Genomic DNA, 16,886 nt, shown 5'->3' with positions numbered 1-16,886 from the left:
AAGGGCGGGGGTCGGCTATTTTAAAAGATGTCAGTGTGAGGATGCATCCCTGCCTCACCCTGAGCCGTCCAGACCCCTCCCTCGGTATTTTATCTGCTTTCCTTTCTTTTACCTAACCAGGGCAATCTCAGTCACAGCATTTACTAAATAGGGCTTCTCCACGGAAAGCACAATTTAATTATTTAAATTTACATGATCTTGTTGAGTGTAGGTCAACTCACATAAAGGGGCATCTTTGCCAACATTAAAAAATGGAAACAGAGGGGCGCCTGGGTGGCTCAGCCATTAAGCGTCTGCCTTCAGCTCGGGTCATGATCCCGGAGTCCTGGGATCGAGCCCCACATCGGTCTCCCTGCTCGGCGGGTAGCCTGCTTCTCCCTCTCTGACTCCCCCTGCTTGTGTTCCCTCTCTCGCTGTGTCTCTCTGTCAAATAAATAAATAAAGTCTTTAAAAAAAGTGGAAACAGAACGCTGATCCCGTGGAAATTTCGGAAGCACCCCTCACAGAGCCTGGGGCGGGGGGCGCTCAGACACACCCCCAAGGCGGCTGGCTTCCCTGTCCCCACTCCTCCACCTGAAGCCACCGGAAAAGGGACATTTGGCAAACACAGTCTCACCCCAATGTCCTCACCACATGCACACACGGAGATGCATGTATACGTTCTACGATTATTCTCAGGGAGAATTCACAGATATTATAGGAAATGCGTATTACACAGTGATACGCACCCCAGAAATAATAAGAACAAATAAACCAAAAGGCACTCCCCCCCTTCTCCCTTCTGAGCTTCGATTCCCAGAAAAAAAATAAACGTGTTGGATCTCTGAACACAATAATTTCCTCTGTTTTCTTTCTTATGCATGAAACTGTGATGACATTCACTGACCTTACTATTTACAACCCCTGTGAGAAAATTAAGGCAAGTAGCTATGAGGGTTCATGATAAAGCAGCAACGCTCATATTAATCCAAAGAATGGACGAGGAGGCAGGCGGCCTGGGACTCTGTCAGGGGAGGTGCTCCCGGGGGCCCTGCACTGGAGGGGGTCACTCCACCAGCGGGAAGCAAGCATTCACACAGAATCCACCAGAGAAAAAGCCGAATTTCCGGCCGCAGTTCTGAGGAACCAATTTCTCACAAGGCAGTTTCTCTTTTAAAACAAGATTATTCTATAGATATCCTCTGACGTTAAAATCAACACCACCTTGGCTGGGAGATCTGAAACCTTTTGGGATCTCTCTGCCTGGACCAGCACATGACAGCGCAGGCAAGCTCCCCAAAACAGGTGTATAGTGGTTATCACCTCCACTGGCCCCAAAATTCAAGTCAAGAAGCTAGTTTTCCACTTCTTAGAAGAGAAAAGGCCAACTGAGAGAGAAGGAAAGGAGTCCTGTCAGCCAACAAACCATCCTATTTAGGAGGAAGGAAATATCTTCGTTACAGAAGTTGTTCTAGCATAAAATGCATTCTTGCCAGTTTCAACATTTGCCAAAAAGGAAAAGCACCACCTAGTCTTTACATTTAATGGAAGCAGGCACATATGTTCTGGTAGATTTTCTTTTCCAGAAGCCGGTACACAGTAACTGAAGAAAAGGCAGTTCCTCTGGGGGCTGGACCCATTTCTGTCAGGAGATACAATTTTTTTTCTTCAGAAGCCAGATTGTGTCTAAGAAGGAATGTGATTTATATATATTTGGCTTTCTGCCAACACTTGATGATTGGATTTTATATCTTCACAAATTGAGGTGATTGCTTTCCAAAAAAAAAAAAAAGAAAAGAAAAGAAAAGTTTCCTGGGAAGAAAAATGACATATAATGTACTTCTGCCCAGAAGTCTCTCCTGGCAAACTGTGTGGAGTGTATTATCTCTATTCTAGTGCTATTGAGGAAAGCTCCTTAAAAGGAACAAATAGGCTCACGTCAATCCTTGTTAAGTCCTGGTAATAAACTTCCGGCTCTGCTATAAGACCTTCAGCTCTGGACCTGCGGACATGAGGTCCGAGTGCAGCAGCTGAGAACCATGGGCTCCATTCCCGGTCGAGTAGGTAGCGTCTGTGGGTTTTCTGCCACCATAACCTCAACTTCAACATGTGGTCTACTCTCCCTCTCCTTGCCTCGCTCAGATAGACGGACAGTCCAGCGATGTCCTCCTGACACTGCACACTCCTGCCAGATGCCCACACGGAAGAGGCGATTCCAGGAGGACAAAATGCAGGATGTAAACACGATGTTTAGGAGATGTGTGTACGTAGACACATGCACATGCACGTGCACATGTGTGCATGCATGTGTGTATATGCACAAGCATGTATGTGTGCTGTGCTCACGTGTGTGCATATGCAAACATGTACAAACATGTGCAGGTGTGTATTGTGCACGCCCACATATCTGTGTAAATGTGCAGGTGTGTATTGTGCATGTGTATGTATGCATGTGTGTGTTTATATGCACACATGTGCATGTGTGTTCCTTTCAAGGAAAACTAAGAGTATTTTCTTTTTTTTTTAAAGATTTTATTTATTTATTCATGAGAGACAGAGCGAGAGAGGCAGAGGGAGAAGCAGGCTCCCAAGGAGCAGAGAGCCCGATGTGGGACTCGACCCCAGGACCCTGGGACCATGACCTGAGACGAAGGCAGACGCTTAACCATCTGAGCCACCCAGGCACCCGAGTATTTTCTTTTTGTGACACCAAATATTAAAACAAGGTTTTACTACATCCATTTATTTTTTATTAATTAAAACATAAAAATATTGCATCTGTCCATTTAATTACACTTTTATCAAGTAGTTCATGGAGCTGAAATAATTCAGGTTAACATCTGGCAGAATATATGAGCTTTGTAGAAACCACTATATTCTTGGTAAATAGATGATAAACCAAAATTTCACTTTATGTTCACCTTAAATATAAAACAGGATGGGAAGGTAGATATTATCATCCAGATTTTTTTTTCCTCTATTTTGGCAGTGTCCCCATGACTCAGGAATACTCCGTGTCCTTATGATACTACCTTTCACCCAGATCTGCAGGAAATAGAAAATTTTCCATGATCATGGAATGTTTTTAAGTCTACTACAAAAATCATCTCCTGTTGACCTATAAAGAAGACTCCTGAGTTGTAACGTAAAAACACGATCTGACACATTTAATGCAGTAGGACTTGGTCAGACTGGTGTGTTTGTGTGTCTGTGTGTGGTTAAGAATTAAGTATAAATAAAAAGAGGCTAATATGATTATTCTGGATTTGAGATAGGTTTTATTTCAAGCATACAAGTCAGGAGAAGTCACAGAGGCTCTACAGAAAGCAAAAAATTATAAAATAATTGGACTTGTAAAAATTTGTTCCACTAGAAATTCTGAATGGTGATTATATCTACTTCATTCATAACCAAAAAAGTGGCATGATTCTCTCCCAAGCTATTTTCTCTAATGTAATATCAATCAAATTACTGTTTTCTGTAAATTTCAGCAATGACTTTGTTCAAAGGTGTCCACATTGTGATCTTCGACAGATTCAGAGGTTGCAAAAAGGACATTAAGAGTGACAAGCTCTTTGAGTGGAAAATCACCTGGTTGGCTGTTGAAAGAAACCCACGCATCTGCATTACAAGTGGGAATGATTTGCTCCTGGTCCTGCGGTTTCGAGAAAGGGAAATATCTTCAAAAAGGAGATGAGAAAAAGACCAGTTTCTCCTAAAACCGTTTTCTGAGGAAGATATTCCTAGGCAACAAAACAACTGAGTGTGTTAAAGACACCTTCCAGCTTCCCAGGGGCGCCTGGGTGGCTCCGGCGTGGAGGTTCTGCCTTGCGCTCAGGTCACGATCCCAGGGTCCTGGGATTGAGCCCCGCGTCGGGCTCCCTGCTCGGCGGGAGGCCTGCTTCTCCCTCTCCCACTCCCCCTGCTTGTGTTCCCTCTCTCGCTGTGTCTCTCTCTGTCAAATAAAGAAATAAAAATCTTAAAAAAAAAAAAAAAAAAGACACCTTCCAGCTTCCCAGGGCACCTGGGTGGCTTAGTCGTTAAGCGTCTGCCTTCGGCTCGGGTCATGATCCCAGGGTCCTGGGATCCAGCCCCACATCGGGCTCCCTGCTCGGCGGGAAGCCTGCTTCTCTCTCTCCCACTCTCCCAGCTTGTGTTCCCTTTCTCGCTGTGTCTCTCTCCGTCAAATAAAGAAATAAAAATCTTAAAAAAAAAAAAAAAAAAGACAACTTCCAGCTTCCCAGGAGGCCCCTGACGGATCATGGTATGACCCTTAACACACAATCCCAAAGACACAGCGGTCACAAAGAGGCGCTCGGTGAGCCAGGACAGGTAAGTGCATCCCTGCCCGTCCTCGTGAGCTGCCGAGACACACACGAGCTCTGCTTGCCCAAAAGCTATCCCAGCACCCAGACTGATCCACCTGGTGTCTGCGGACCTTCTGTATTGATCACGGCACGGAATTCAGCCCTGTACCAGCACAGGAGAGCAGACTGTTAAGTATTCGGGAATGTCACCAACCGGTAATTGACCACCAGCGGCCCGAAATCAGCCACCGTAGCATTTACACCCAGCAATCAGTGCGTACCCGAAGTCAGGCTTACTTTCCTCCCCGACCTCCCCCAGAGCGCCAGTGTACCAGCCACCCATCCAGCTTATGGTAATATTTTAATTACATTTCATTTTTTCCTATGAAACTGAGTTAATGAGAGTGGGGCCCCTGCTTTATGCATTTTTGAGCCCCCAACGCCTTGTCCTGAGCCCGCGACATACCAAGGACTCAATGTTCAAAAATGAGTACATGATGTTGAATAATCAACCAACATCATCAACCAAGTGTATCCTTATAAATGATTTCATAGATGAGGAAACTTTACCCTAAATGACATAAGGGGTTGACTCACTCGTGAGAGCATAAAGAAAGAGTCAGGGTCCTTACCCCTCCAACGCTCTGTACCCTGCGCTGCTTACGTGCATTCAGAAGTTCAGGATAATTTTACTGGTATGTGTTACATGTGTTGCACAATAAATATATTCAGCTGGGCCAAAATATCTCTATTTTAGAAGTTGTTTTCCAACGACCTTCAGCTCCAGCCTGTGGACTGTGTATCTCTGAGAGTCGCCCACTTTGTAGTGACTTATCATCCCACAAAGAAAGCCCGAGCTCCAAGCATTCAGTGTGGATTGTACCCAGAGGAGAAATAAAACATGCCACAGACAGTCTCTGAGAACGTAGAAGGACGTTCCCCAGCTCATGTGTGAGGCTGGGATTACACTGACACCAAAACCAGAAGAAGGCATTACATGAAAAGAACAGCATAAACCAACATCCAACATGAACACAGACACAAATACCCATTGACAAAATATTAGCAAATTGAATCTAGTCATATATAAAATGATAACACTCTGTGGCCACGTGGGGTTGATCCCTGGGATATAAGGTGGCGTCTGTTCAAAATCATTTAATGTAATTCACCGCATCAACAGCCTAGTCATTAATAATAAGAACAATGTTACCTCAATAGATGTAAAAACATCCCATAAAATTCAACACGTACGTCTGATAAAAACCTCCCAGAGGTTTTGTTTTGTTTTGTTTGATGAGTTACAGAGTGTACAGGCCACCAGAAAAGTGCATCTGGGCAGTGTGGGATTTGAACCCATGCCTCCAAAGAGACTGGAACCTAAACCCAGCCCTGTAGACTGCCCAGTCACACCACCTGCATGTCTTCCGATAAAAATCTCAATAAACTAAGAGATGGGAATGCCCTCAACCTGAAAAAGCATCTACAACAGACATGCATTCACATGCACAATGATGAATGATAATGCTTTCCCCTTAGGATGAGAGAACAGGGCGACCTCAACGTCGTACGGGCAGCCTGCCCACCGCGATAGGGAAAAGCAGGTAATACAGGACTGGAGGTTGCTAACAGAGAAAGAACAGCATCCTTATTTGCAGACAGCACGATCATTTCAGTATTCTGTCACTTAATCTAATCTGCCATGTTACGTATTTTCATACCAAATTCATTTTAAAATACAATATTATCCAATTTAGAAATGAATTTTTTAAAATATAATTAAATCTTATCCACTAAGCATTGTCTCTCTCGCTATGTCATTAGCTACTTTGTCCCATTTCATCTCAGTCGCTAGGATGATGTATTCTCTACACAGAGAAGTCTTACGTGTGTGTCATTTCTCTTTTAGCTCGTTATTAGTGTTTCATAGTTAGGTTCCAATTTCTTAAACCTTAGAGAAACACAATGGTTTTAGGTGAATATTATTCCAACATCCTACTGTCTGTTAAGAATGTTTGACGTTATAACTATATTAACATCAAAATATAAAATACTATCTTTTACTTGTATTACATCCAGAAAGTTAAAATAGGAAAAATTCTTCAAGCTCAAATGATTTTTTAAATATCCCTCTGGATTTTAAATGAACCAATTTCTTTTTTAAATGCCATTTATTTGGATTACAACAGATTTTAGTTGTAAACCCTGGTTCCCATTGCATTTCAGATCCTAAACACAAATTTGGATAATGGTAACTCTAGAGATTTTTCTAGAACAACTGAAGGACGTTCACAAAGCTTCAGTTGTTCAACTTTACCAATATGTCTTATTTTTGCAGAATTAAACAATACGCCCCTTTTCAGTCAAACCCTGCATTCTGTACTTACCACAGTCACCACTGTGATAAAATACAGAATAAAAGTTAAACAACGAAATACTTTATTTACAAATATTTATATGGAAAATGGAGGAATCTCTCCAAGAAATGAAATATGCTATTTTTCCAAATTTATTAAACCACATATTTTAGTGTTTTAAACTGAAAATTGAAAATGTTTGAATCTTCAATACTGAAAAAACGGTACCTCAGAAATACAGCTCCGAGCAAAAAAAAATTCTTTAAAAACCTTAGTCTTCAAGAGTTAACTGATAATCATTTTCTAGATATATAGGTATCCTTCCCATATTTAAAACTCAATTTATACCTGTAAATTTTTTAAGCAAAACCCAGCTTCGGGTGCAGAATTTGGAAATTTGACACACCCCTTGACTGCATTTATCTCTGCACCTCTAGGCCATGCATGTCCACGCGTGCCCGGGGCACGGCTGCCTCCCATCTGGCCCAGGAACTGTCCCCAGCTTGCAGTGGTGACCCAAGTTTAAAACAGGTGGTTTAAGGAGATCACCATGATTCCTGCCTGATTTCTGATTTTCTGTTTCCTATTGTTTCCTTTCGTTTCATGTGACATGGCCATTCAAAGGTCCCGCGTTGAGCGGCGTTTCTGAGGGGTGCGCACAGGAGGGAGGCCGATGCCGAGGGCACCAGAGTGTGGGGTCCAGGACAGATGCCAGGACCGTGGCCAGCGCCAGGTGGCAAGGGACACCTGAGGAGTGCCCACTCAGAACACTCAGCCAGTGTCAGCAGGTATGTGTTTCTAATGCTACAGGTCTGTGCTCAATTCCCTTGCAAACTGTGTTCTTTACTAAAGATGCATGTTTCCCAGGGCTGCCGTGACAGTGTTTCCACGAACTCGGGGCTGAAAACAAGAAGCCTGTCCTGGAGGCCATCCGTACAAAATGAAAGCAGGTGCTCACCTCTCTCCCCGCTCCCAGGCTTGTGGCCGCATCACCCCATCTCTGCCTCCCTGTTCGCCTGCCCTCTGCTCTGTGTGTTTGCCCCCAAACTCCCCTGCTCCCTCCATTGAACACACGTCCTCATACTTGGGGTCCGCTCAGATAATTCAGAATAAGCTTCTCCTCTCAACGCCCTTCACTTAATCCCACCTGTGGCCACATAACTTTCCAGCGATTCTCAGGGTGTGGTTGTATCTTCTTGGGAACCACTGCTCAGCCGACTACAGAAGACACATTTGACAACTGGAAAATCACGAGCAAAAACCCATCTGTGTCGGGTGACCTCCTAAGGAAACTCTCTCACTGAGAAAAATCCATTGCAATTAGTTGTAACACAGCTAACTCCTGGGGCAAAATCCCAGCAGAAACAGTGACTCAGGAGTGTGCGTTTTTAGAGCCATGTGGCACCGCACTGTTCCTCTAGCCAGTAAAGGACTATGTGCTGTACCAGCGATGGCAGGTGACGCCACATGGAAATGCCACATGTTACCGTGTGTTCCACAGCCAAAGGGCCCCATGAGGGCAAAACCCCACAAACCACACAAGATCAAAGTTTGGGCCCTATGCTCTTAAGATAGTGACTTATTAAAAAAATTAGGAATACAAATTGTGTAAGGCATCATAGTCTTACTCTGATAATGACTCACCTTTAATGAAACCTGCCTAATAATGGTAGTGAACACGTGTGTGCAGATGTTATTAACACCCCGTTACACACTTACTAACACACTTGTTTACAAATGGGGCCATGACTAGAACCCTCTAACAGAGGTACTGGGATTCTCTCCACCTTGCCAGTGAGTCACAGGGAAGTTCAGTAACCCACCCACGGTCACACAGCAATTCACACCTGAGCTTTGGGCCCTTAGTCCTTCTGCTATGCTGGCCAAGAACACAAAATAGACCAGAATATGTGGACCAGGAGAGACACTGAAAAGGCACACGTAAAAAAACAGTTAGCAACCTAAAACAACGTGAGCTAGACGAGGTTAGCATGAAAACAAACCGTAGGTCCCAAGGATGCTAACGTGTGAGGCTGTGAATGACAGAAACACAGCTGGGAGGGAGGTGAGGAGTAGTCACACTCCAGAGAGCACAGATCGCACATTTAGGGGAAAGTTCTCGCTTAAATTCTGACACTTGGACCTCATCTCTCCCTCTGCTCGACAGAAAGAAGCAGGAGTCTTGCTAAGATCCCACGTGCCCTTACAGGCCTCCACGTACGCTCTGCCTCATTCACTTAGAGGTGAAGTGAAGGTTCTGCTCGACCTCCCCGAGCCGAATATTCAAGCAGGTCAAACATACTGCTCGTTTGATCCATAAACAGACTGGCTCTGGAAAGGGAACCTGCTCTCCTCACACAAGCAGTTGCTTGTCTGTTTGAAAATCTTCAGACCCTGGGTCTGGATTTTGTCCCTTCACACTGGCTGTGGAGAAAAACAAATGTCGGCTCTGACAGACGCCCCCTAAAGAGCCCTGAAACCCGTGTGCACATGTGTGTGTGTGCATGTAGGGTGCGTATGTTGTGTGTGCATGCCAAGTCTGCCGTGTGTGCATGCGTGTGCAGTGTGTCTGCCGTGTGTGCATGTATGTACATGTGTGTGTGCACGTGTGCTTTATCTGCCTGCACATACTCCTGGAATTCCTGCTCCTCCTTCGGGAACCCCACAGACACAACCGCACCTCTGTCCCTGAATCCAAGACCCTCCGTGTCCCTCCCTGCAGCTCCCACCTGTGCCGACTCAAAGGCTCTCCTGGATAGACCGTCTAAAGGTCTGCACCACTGCTCTGTGACTCGTCTGGAAATGCTGATAATAACTAACCCGGTTAACACATACGTTACTCCCTATGATAGCGTATTTCTCTCTTCCTTTCAACACCCATAAAAGTCTGCAGTCGCGTTTTATGTGTTTACTCTCTGCAAACCCTGACCTCTCTGGACAGTCTGTGAACACATTCCCAACCGTATCCCCAGGGACAGGCCCCAGGAAGGGCTCGTGTCCCATGTGGCTCTGCAGGCTTGCACGGGGCTGCCTGTCTGGACCACTCTGCTCTGTTTCTGCCTCTCACTCCCCAGCTCAGACGCTGGTCTGTAAACGATGTGTGTGCATGCACGTGCAGAACATTTATAACCACAGAGACCTGCTCCAAATGGCACTCAATTTTGCCATCACCGAGCCTGTTCTTCAGGAAAACCCTTGAGGCTGAGAAAACCCCCGTGTGCTGCTAGCTTCCACAGCCCGCTCTGCCTCTCCATCCCACTGTGGGCGGCCAGGGGCATTTCTGGCATTTCTAGTGACATATGGGCAGAAGCTGGTATTTCTCTACCTTGTTACACAAACCATGGTAATTTCAGGAATAAAACCAGAGTTGGCTTTCTTTCATCAAGATAACAACAACTGTGTCAACGCTGCACGCTTTCTCAAAGGATGCTTCTAACTCACCAGTTCTGAATGTCCTCAGGTTTATGGTACGAGAAGTAATTTTATATTCCCCGGTACATAAAGAAAACCTAAGATAAATATAATGAGCCATTTGGTAAAGTATAATTATCTGAAGAGAAATCACTAAGGGTAACATTCAGCAGGATAGAGATGAGAAACAGAATAAATGATATTTCACCATTAACAGTTCTGCTCGTTCATAAAAATGATATTAGAATGTAGCTATAACAAAAATAAAAAGGTGCAATTTTATTCAAAGCCAAAATAGTTAATGATAAATACAAGTTCTCAGTACAAAAGCCAGAAACAGAACTTTCTCCCTCTTCTTCACAAAATTACATCCTTAAAAGCAGAAAACTGGCAAAAGTGCAAACATGCTCTTTCTAAAGGCAATCATGGATGGGTTCAAATTTTAACCTGATGGTAGAAAGGAGGCCCATACATCCTAGGAGCACTGAACACTGGGACAAAGCTGGGGCTCTTGCAGGGGAAAAGAAGAAGCAAGCAGCCATCAGGGAGGCAGCGAGTTGCTACGGCAGCTGGGAATTAGCAGGGCTAATGGGAGGGAGGCTGGGACTGAGGCGACGTGGGCATGTATGTCAGGAAGAGAAAACAGCACGAGGCAACCAGAAGGATCACCAATGCATCAGAAGTTTAAGGAAAGCAGGGCTTGGATAATGCCGTGAGCTCTGTGGGTGGTGCTGTTATTCTCGACATGTAAACACAGAAAGAGAGCCAGGTTTCAGGATTGAGATTATGAGACTGGTTTTAGAAATGTTAACTGAACAGCCAAGCAGGGGGCAGACACAGAAGTCTGAGCTGAGCGGCTGAAGGCACAGCGTGGGAGGCCGTGTGGCACTTTCCCGGAGGAGGGGGAGGTTACCGGAAAGTAACCAAGGGCTGGTTCCCCAAAGATCCTGAGGAGGAAAGGATGAGGCTGTGGCACTGGAGAGAGGTGTGCTGGGGGGAGCAAACAGTGGTTCCAACCTGCTGCCCAAAGGAGACAGGCGGACTGTGGTCTGGGGACACACGGGGCCCTCATGACTCACAGATGGAGGCTGAGGACAGGTGGCAGCTACAGGCAGTGACCAGGCAGAGGCAGTTCAGGGAGCATCAGACTCAGGGGAAGACTTGGAAAAGGGGCTCAGCCTCCCTTTTCATCTTGTAGGTTCTGTTTCAGGAAGGGAAGCTGGTTTCCCCTCTATGGAATACTCTAGATCCCTGGTATTTTGTTTCTGAAAGCTTTCTCCTCCAAGGTTTTGTGTGAACATTGCTAAACACAAACTACTTATTTTCCATAGAAGATGTTACAATTTTTGATAGGAATAACTGACAGTTATGTCACACTTTATAAGTACAGATTATTTTCCTAAACACTAGCTCAATGAACAAAAACATTCTAATATAGAATTTGGGTGCATTTGTGTGGTTGTATTTTTACTTATAATAATTCATAAAGTAGACAACAAAATATCTGCCTGCTAAGAGCATTCATTCTAGATGGAATTTGATTCTTACTACGACTTGTCATTCAAACTACTTTTGAATAAAATATAAATAATTATGGTCACTTCCTTATGAGTTAATTCCTCAGTGCAATTACTAACCCTCTGGATACCAGAGGGGTGTCTGTCTTCCCGAGCTGGAGTCTAACAAAAGTTCAGGGAAAAGAAATAATGGATGTTAATGAGCATAATGATATTTACAACACCAAACTTTAATATGTTGTGTGATTGTATCTGTAATAGTACAATATTCATCCAGATTTTTTTTTAAGATTTTATTTATTTATTCGACAGAGAGAGACAGTGAGAGAGGGAACGCAAGCAGGGGGAGTGGGAGAGGGAGAAGCAGTCTCCCCAACCAGCAGGGAGCCCGATGCGGGGCTCGATCCCAGGACCCCGGGATCATGACCTGAGCCGAAGGCAGATGCTTCACCGACTGAGCCACCCAGGTGCCCCGATATTTGTCTAAATTTCAAATGAGTTTTGGTACCTATCAAAACTAAGGAGAGTCGATGTCAAATGTCAACATGATAGAGTCCCGTTTATTCATTCACAACAACAAATATGGCCGTAACCAATCACCAGACACTGTACCAGGTTCCCAGGAAAGGAATGAAGGAGCCTACCTGCTTCGGAGACCCTGACAGGAAGAGCAGGGTCAGAGTCCAGCGGGAGGGTCCGGGAGGGTCTAAAATATTTTTCCACCTGTCCTCATCCTTTCCAACGGTATCTTCCACGACTGTCCTCTAAGTCGACATGTTTATTTTTCTAAATCTTAATTCTTTGTTTAATTAAACATAACTCATTAATAATAACATTTATAGGATCTAAAACTGCAGACGTTTTAGAAAACACAACTATTTTACCCGATCATTTAGTTGAAAACTCACCATATCACAGTATCCCCAGCACTTCTTTGGCATCTAAGACAATGTGGGAGAGAAAACGGTTCTGCGGCAGAGTGGGAAGCAGCGTGGTGGGGAGGCAGCAGGTTTCAGGGGTGGGGGGGGGTCAGGCCTCGCAGGGTCTGGGGCAGGGCGAGCGGGGAGGCTTAGTCTTCAGTAGAGAAATAGAAGAGGGCAAACTGGTCCCTGTGTCGGCGCACACTGGGCAGAAGTGACATCTAGTGTTCACTGAAAATAATCCAAAGTCTTCCATCCAGAACTACAACCTGAACGACAATCGGGATGACCAGCCGGATGATAACCAAAAGTCCAAGCCAGCTGAAAGTGCAAATACATTTCTCCAGGAAATTCTCATGCATTTTTCCTCCAAAAACATTGGCCTTCCTTATTTCATCTCATTAAAATACCTGCAGATTCTATTTAAATAGCAAATGCTGGAATCGGAGATTCAAAACCACCTTAGGAACCCAAAACGCACATTCTCCAGGCCATTCACTCCCCTCCCATGACCACTTAGGGCCAGTGACCTGCCCCTGCCACCACCGCATTGAGACCCTGGCAAGCCCCTCCCCTTCCAGAGGCTGCCCTGAGGACAGGTGAGCTTCACCGATCTGTAGCAAAAACACCTGGGCAAGAGTTTTTTGTGTTTTTTTTTTTTTTAAAGATTTTATTTATTTATTTGACAGAGACACAGAGAGAGAGAGGGAACACAAGCAGGGGGAGCAGGAGAGGGAGAAGCAGGCTTCCCGCTGAGCAGTGAGCCCGATGAGGGGCTCGATCCCAGGACCCTGGGACCATGACCTGAGCCGAAGGCAGACGCCCAACGACTGAGCCACCCAGGCGCCCCACCTGGGCAAGAGTTAAGGAAACAGGGATGTGAGTCTATTCCTCCTCACACGACAACAGGGACTCTCCTCCCTCCTTCCCCTCCAAAAGGAGCTCGGCGTCTCGGTATGTAACTCGCTTCCTGGATGGAGTATAGTGTCATGCCATCGCCATGGCAGCCTCTGCCGAAGCTGAACTACACTAAAGTCGGAATTCCAGCAGCCGTATTTGGGCCTACATGTCGGTACAGACATGCTGCTCTCGAAGGATGCCATTCCACATGCACTGTTGGGAAACAAGGCCATTTTAACATCTGGTATTCTCAATAAGTAAGCATTCCTCTAACCTGGATCTTGTGAAAGTGTTCACTAACAAACCTCCTGATTAAGCCAGGTGGTTGCCCATTTTAAAATACATCAATCTCGCTTATGATGTCATAGACCCCACCAGAAATTCCACAATTGAGATCAAAGATGAGTCAGCAAGGATAAGAACGTGGAACAAAAGCATAAAACAAAGGGACAGCCTTCCTTAGAGGTGACATGCTTAAATTATCTTGCACAGTATGATTAAGTGGTTCCATTACTAACTGCACATTCAAGGGACCTGACCTGTTCTCACCTTGCAATGGGCAAGCTCCTCACAGAGAACAGCAAGCACACTGCCAGCTTTCACTGCTTCGCGCTTCCAGCCCCTTGGACTGAGGCGATGTTATTTAGAAACCGAAAATGTGCTGTCGATAGTAATCAACAGCTGCAGCGTCTGACCGTAAGAAGCAGAATACACTCATCACATTGTCCTGCGGCTCCTCCACCACTGGACTTTAGCAGGGGACATGGGGGAGTAGGGGCCCAGGTTCACACACTGGCTGAAGCGAGAAAGAGCAGACAACACAGAACAGCTATGGAAAAGGGCTAGAAAGCAGGCTCCAACCCTGAATGAGACGTTCACATTTGGCCAGATTCCCATGATTCAAGCAAGCAGTCATTACAAAGAATGTATTGAATTTTTGACTTCAGAAAACAGAGACTGGAAATATAATGGGATTAAAACAAGTCTCTTTTTTTGTCATTGTTTTTCTAATTAGAAATTCCTTATTCCTATTCCTTAATTCCTTAACAGAAATGACTAAATAACTATGCAAATTCAATGACATTACACAGAGTTATTGATACAAAAATAAGTACTTCTGCATGGTTGTCTGGACACCAACCATTCCAGTAAAAATTAATGGCCGACCAGGTCCAAGGTATTTAAATCATGATTGCATGCTCTGAATGTTCATGTTTTTAAAGACTTCCTGTGAAAACCGGATACTTAGATTCAGTTTAAATAAATAAGAAGCTGAGCCTTTTCACACACTGCAGTTCAACTGAGCACTGAGCACAGCTTGCTATTTAATAATACAAAGTTATTATTCTTGCCTTACTATGCTCTTCATTATTATCCTAATACCTGGCCTCCAAACCTGACAAAAGCTTACTTGCAAGTACAATTCACATAGGCTGTATCATATTATCGAGGCTCTTATTACAAAGAAAGCACTAAACACATCGTGTGCAAACTGGTGAACAGAACCCATCTCCACCAGCACACCCCATGTTTAGTGCCTTAAAGTGGTCAACACTTAACACACTGGAGACTATTTGGTGGAGGACTTGCAGTTGATGTAATTTTTAAAACCCAAAGTCACTGCCAAATAATTCATCACCTGGGTGGATTATGCAGTGTGATAAACCCCCTCCAACTCTTCCACGACAAGTACAACGGTTCTAAGCCGACTTGGTGCAAGAATACCTCAGGAAAATGTATAATTCTAACCATGGGGGGAATCGTTTCAAAATTCAAAGCTGTAATAAAGTGGAAACCCTATCACTCCCGAGCTTCTCTATTTTCTTAAGCAGTTTACTGCCAATTACTCCAAGCACATCTTGTAGGGTTTAATTACCATCTGCAATGGCTGGAAAACTATTCATATCACAAAGTACTTTAAAAAATAAACACAGAATGTTACCTGGGTCTGAATTTTAAAATTGTGTGATAATATCCCAGAAATGCATAACATGATGGAAAAAGCATCTATCTCTACAGAGATTATATATTAAAAAAAAAAAATCATAGTTACTGCTACTCCCTTAGTTTAGAAGCATTATGACCAGTAGGAATCTGTGAAAGCCTTCCACCCATCGTCTTTCAAAACATTTGTTATCCTAAGAAGGATGGTCAATATATCCCTGTTTTTTACTGGCATTCATGGGGAGAGGGGGTCTGTGGGGAAGGATCCCACTGAAGCCGCGGCAGAGCACCTGCAAACCACTTCAGTGAGTCTCTCAGTCCAGAGCCTCCGAAGGCCTGGATAATCAGCTGCTTTCTCAGACTGTTTCCGGAACACTCGGTGATGCTGTGGGTGACAACTTGAAGGCTTCCAAGAACTTTTCGTTTTTTGTTTGAGCCAACATTTCTGGTTTTTTGTCAGTCAATAGTTTAGCTATTCCAAAATAAGAAGGTGGAATGGGAGTTGTTTGGGGCAAGGACTGGAGTAAGTGTCAGAACAGCATCAGTCTTAGGAATTCTGCTCATAGCTGTCCCCAAGTCCAGAGTATTCAGTGGGAGCCTGCCCCACCCAGCACCAGGGAGGGACAAAGAGGTCCTGCGGAGGGGGACAGGCTGGGACGACCCCCTACCTGGCCCCATGGGGGGGGGAATCACCTCCGAAACGCTCGGACCCAGGAGCCGCTCACACGAAGGAATTAGGGCCAACCCCCCCCGCCCAATTCTGGAAAACCCCAGTTCCCACGGACCCTAAAGCCCCTGCGCTTCCCTCCAGCCCCTCAGGACATTGAGCAGCAAACCCAGTTTCCAGCCCTGATACCGGGGGTGGGTGGAGAGGGGCGGTCAGGAGCTGTGCGCCCGCCGCGCCCAAGGTCCCAGCGCCCACCCACCGGCGCAAGCCGCCCCAGTTAACAGGGAAGGAAGTGGGGGTGCGGGAAGCAGAGGGGGGCGCGCCGAGGGCAAGGGGCGCAGGGAGCGGCGGAGGGGCGCGCAGAGGGGAAGCGCGGGCGAGCGGAGGGCGCGAGCTGGGGGGAAGGGTGGGGGAAGCGGCGCCGAGGGGAGGGGCGAGGGGCGGGCGACGGGGCCCGGGAGGGGAGGCGCACGGAGGGGCCGCACTCACCCGCGCGGGCTCCTGCAGGCGGCCGGGGCGCCCGCTGGGGGCGGCGGGGGGCGGCGGTCCCTCTGCGCTCATGGCCGCCCCGCGGCGGGGCCCGCGCTCCGGGCCGGGCGAGCTCAGCGCCGGCGCCCCGCGCGAGCATCCGAGGGCCCCGCCGGCTCCAGGTCCGCGCCCTCTCGGGCTCGGCTCCGGCTCGGCGGGCGGTGGGAGGGGGCGCTCCGCCCTCCGCCCTCCGCCCTCCGCCCGCGAGCGCCGCCCACGCTGACCCGCCCCCGGGGGGAGCGGCGCGCTGCGCCCTGGGGGTGCGGGCCGAGCGCGCCGGTCCGGGCGTGGGCGCCAGGAGCTCCGCGCGGGACGAACGCGCGGGTCCGCTGGGGTTCGCTCACACGGGGAGGGGG

The 16,886-nt window shown here is 46.4% G+C and overlaps 1 protein-coding gene across 1 annotated transcript in view; it reads right to left on the bottom strand.

The window, feature by feature from the left end:
* LOC118007269 (gamma-2-syntrophin-like) overlaps positions 1–16,563 on the bottom strand; it is a 193,253-nt gene extending 176,690 nt beyond the window's left edge. Inside the window, exon 1 of the mRNA XM_035000255.1 lies at positions 16,492–16,563. Within this exon, the coding sequence (XP_034856146.1) occupies positions 16,492–16,563 (72 nt within the window). The remainder of the gene's footprint in view (positions 1–16,491) is intronic.
* Between the last annotated feature and the right edge of the window lie 323 nt (positions 16,564–16,886).

Source organism: Mirounga leonina, unplaced genomic scaffold, assembly GCF_011800145.1.
Source record: "Mirounga leonina isolate KUSES-001 unplaced genomic scaffold, KU_Mleo_1.0 Mir_117, whole genome shotgun sequence".
Classification (NCBI taxonomy): domain Eukaryota; kingdom Metazoa; phylum Chordata; class Mammalia; order Carnivora; family Phocidae; genus Mirounga; species Mirounga leonina.
This window is presented reverse-complemented; position numbering and strand designations above follow the sequence as displayed.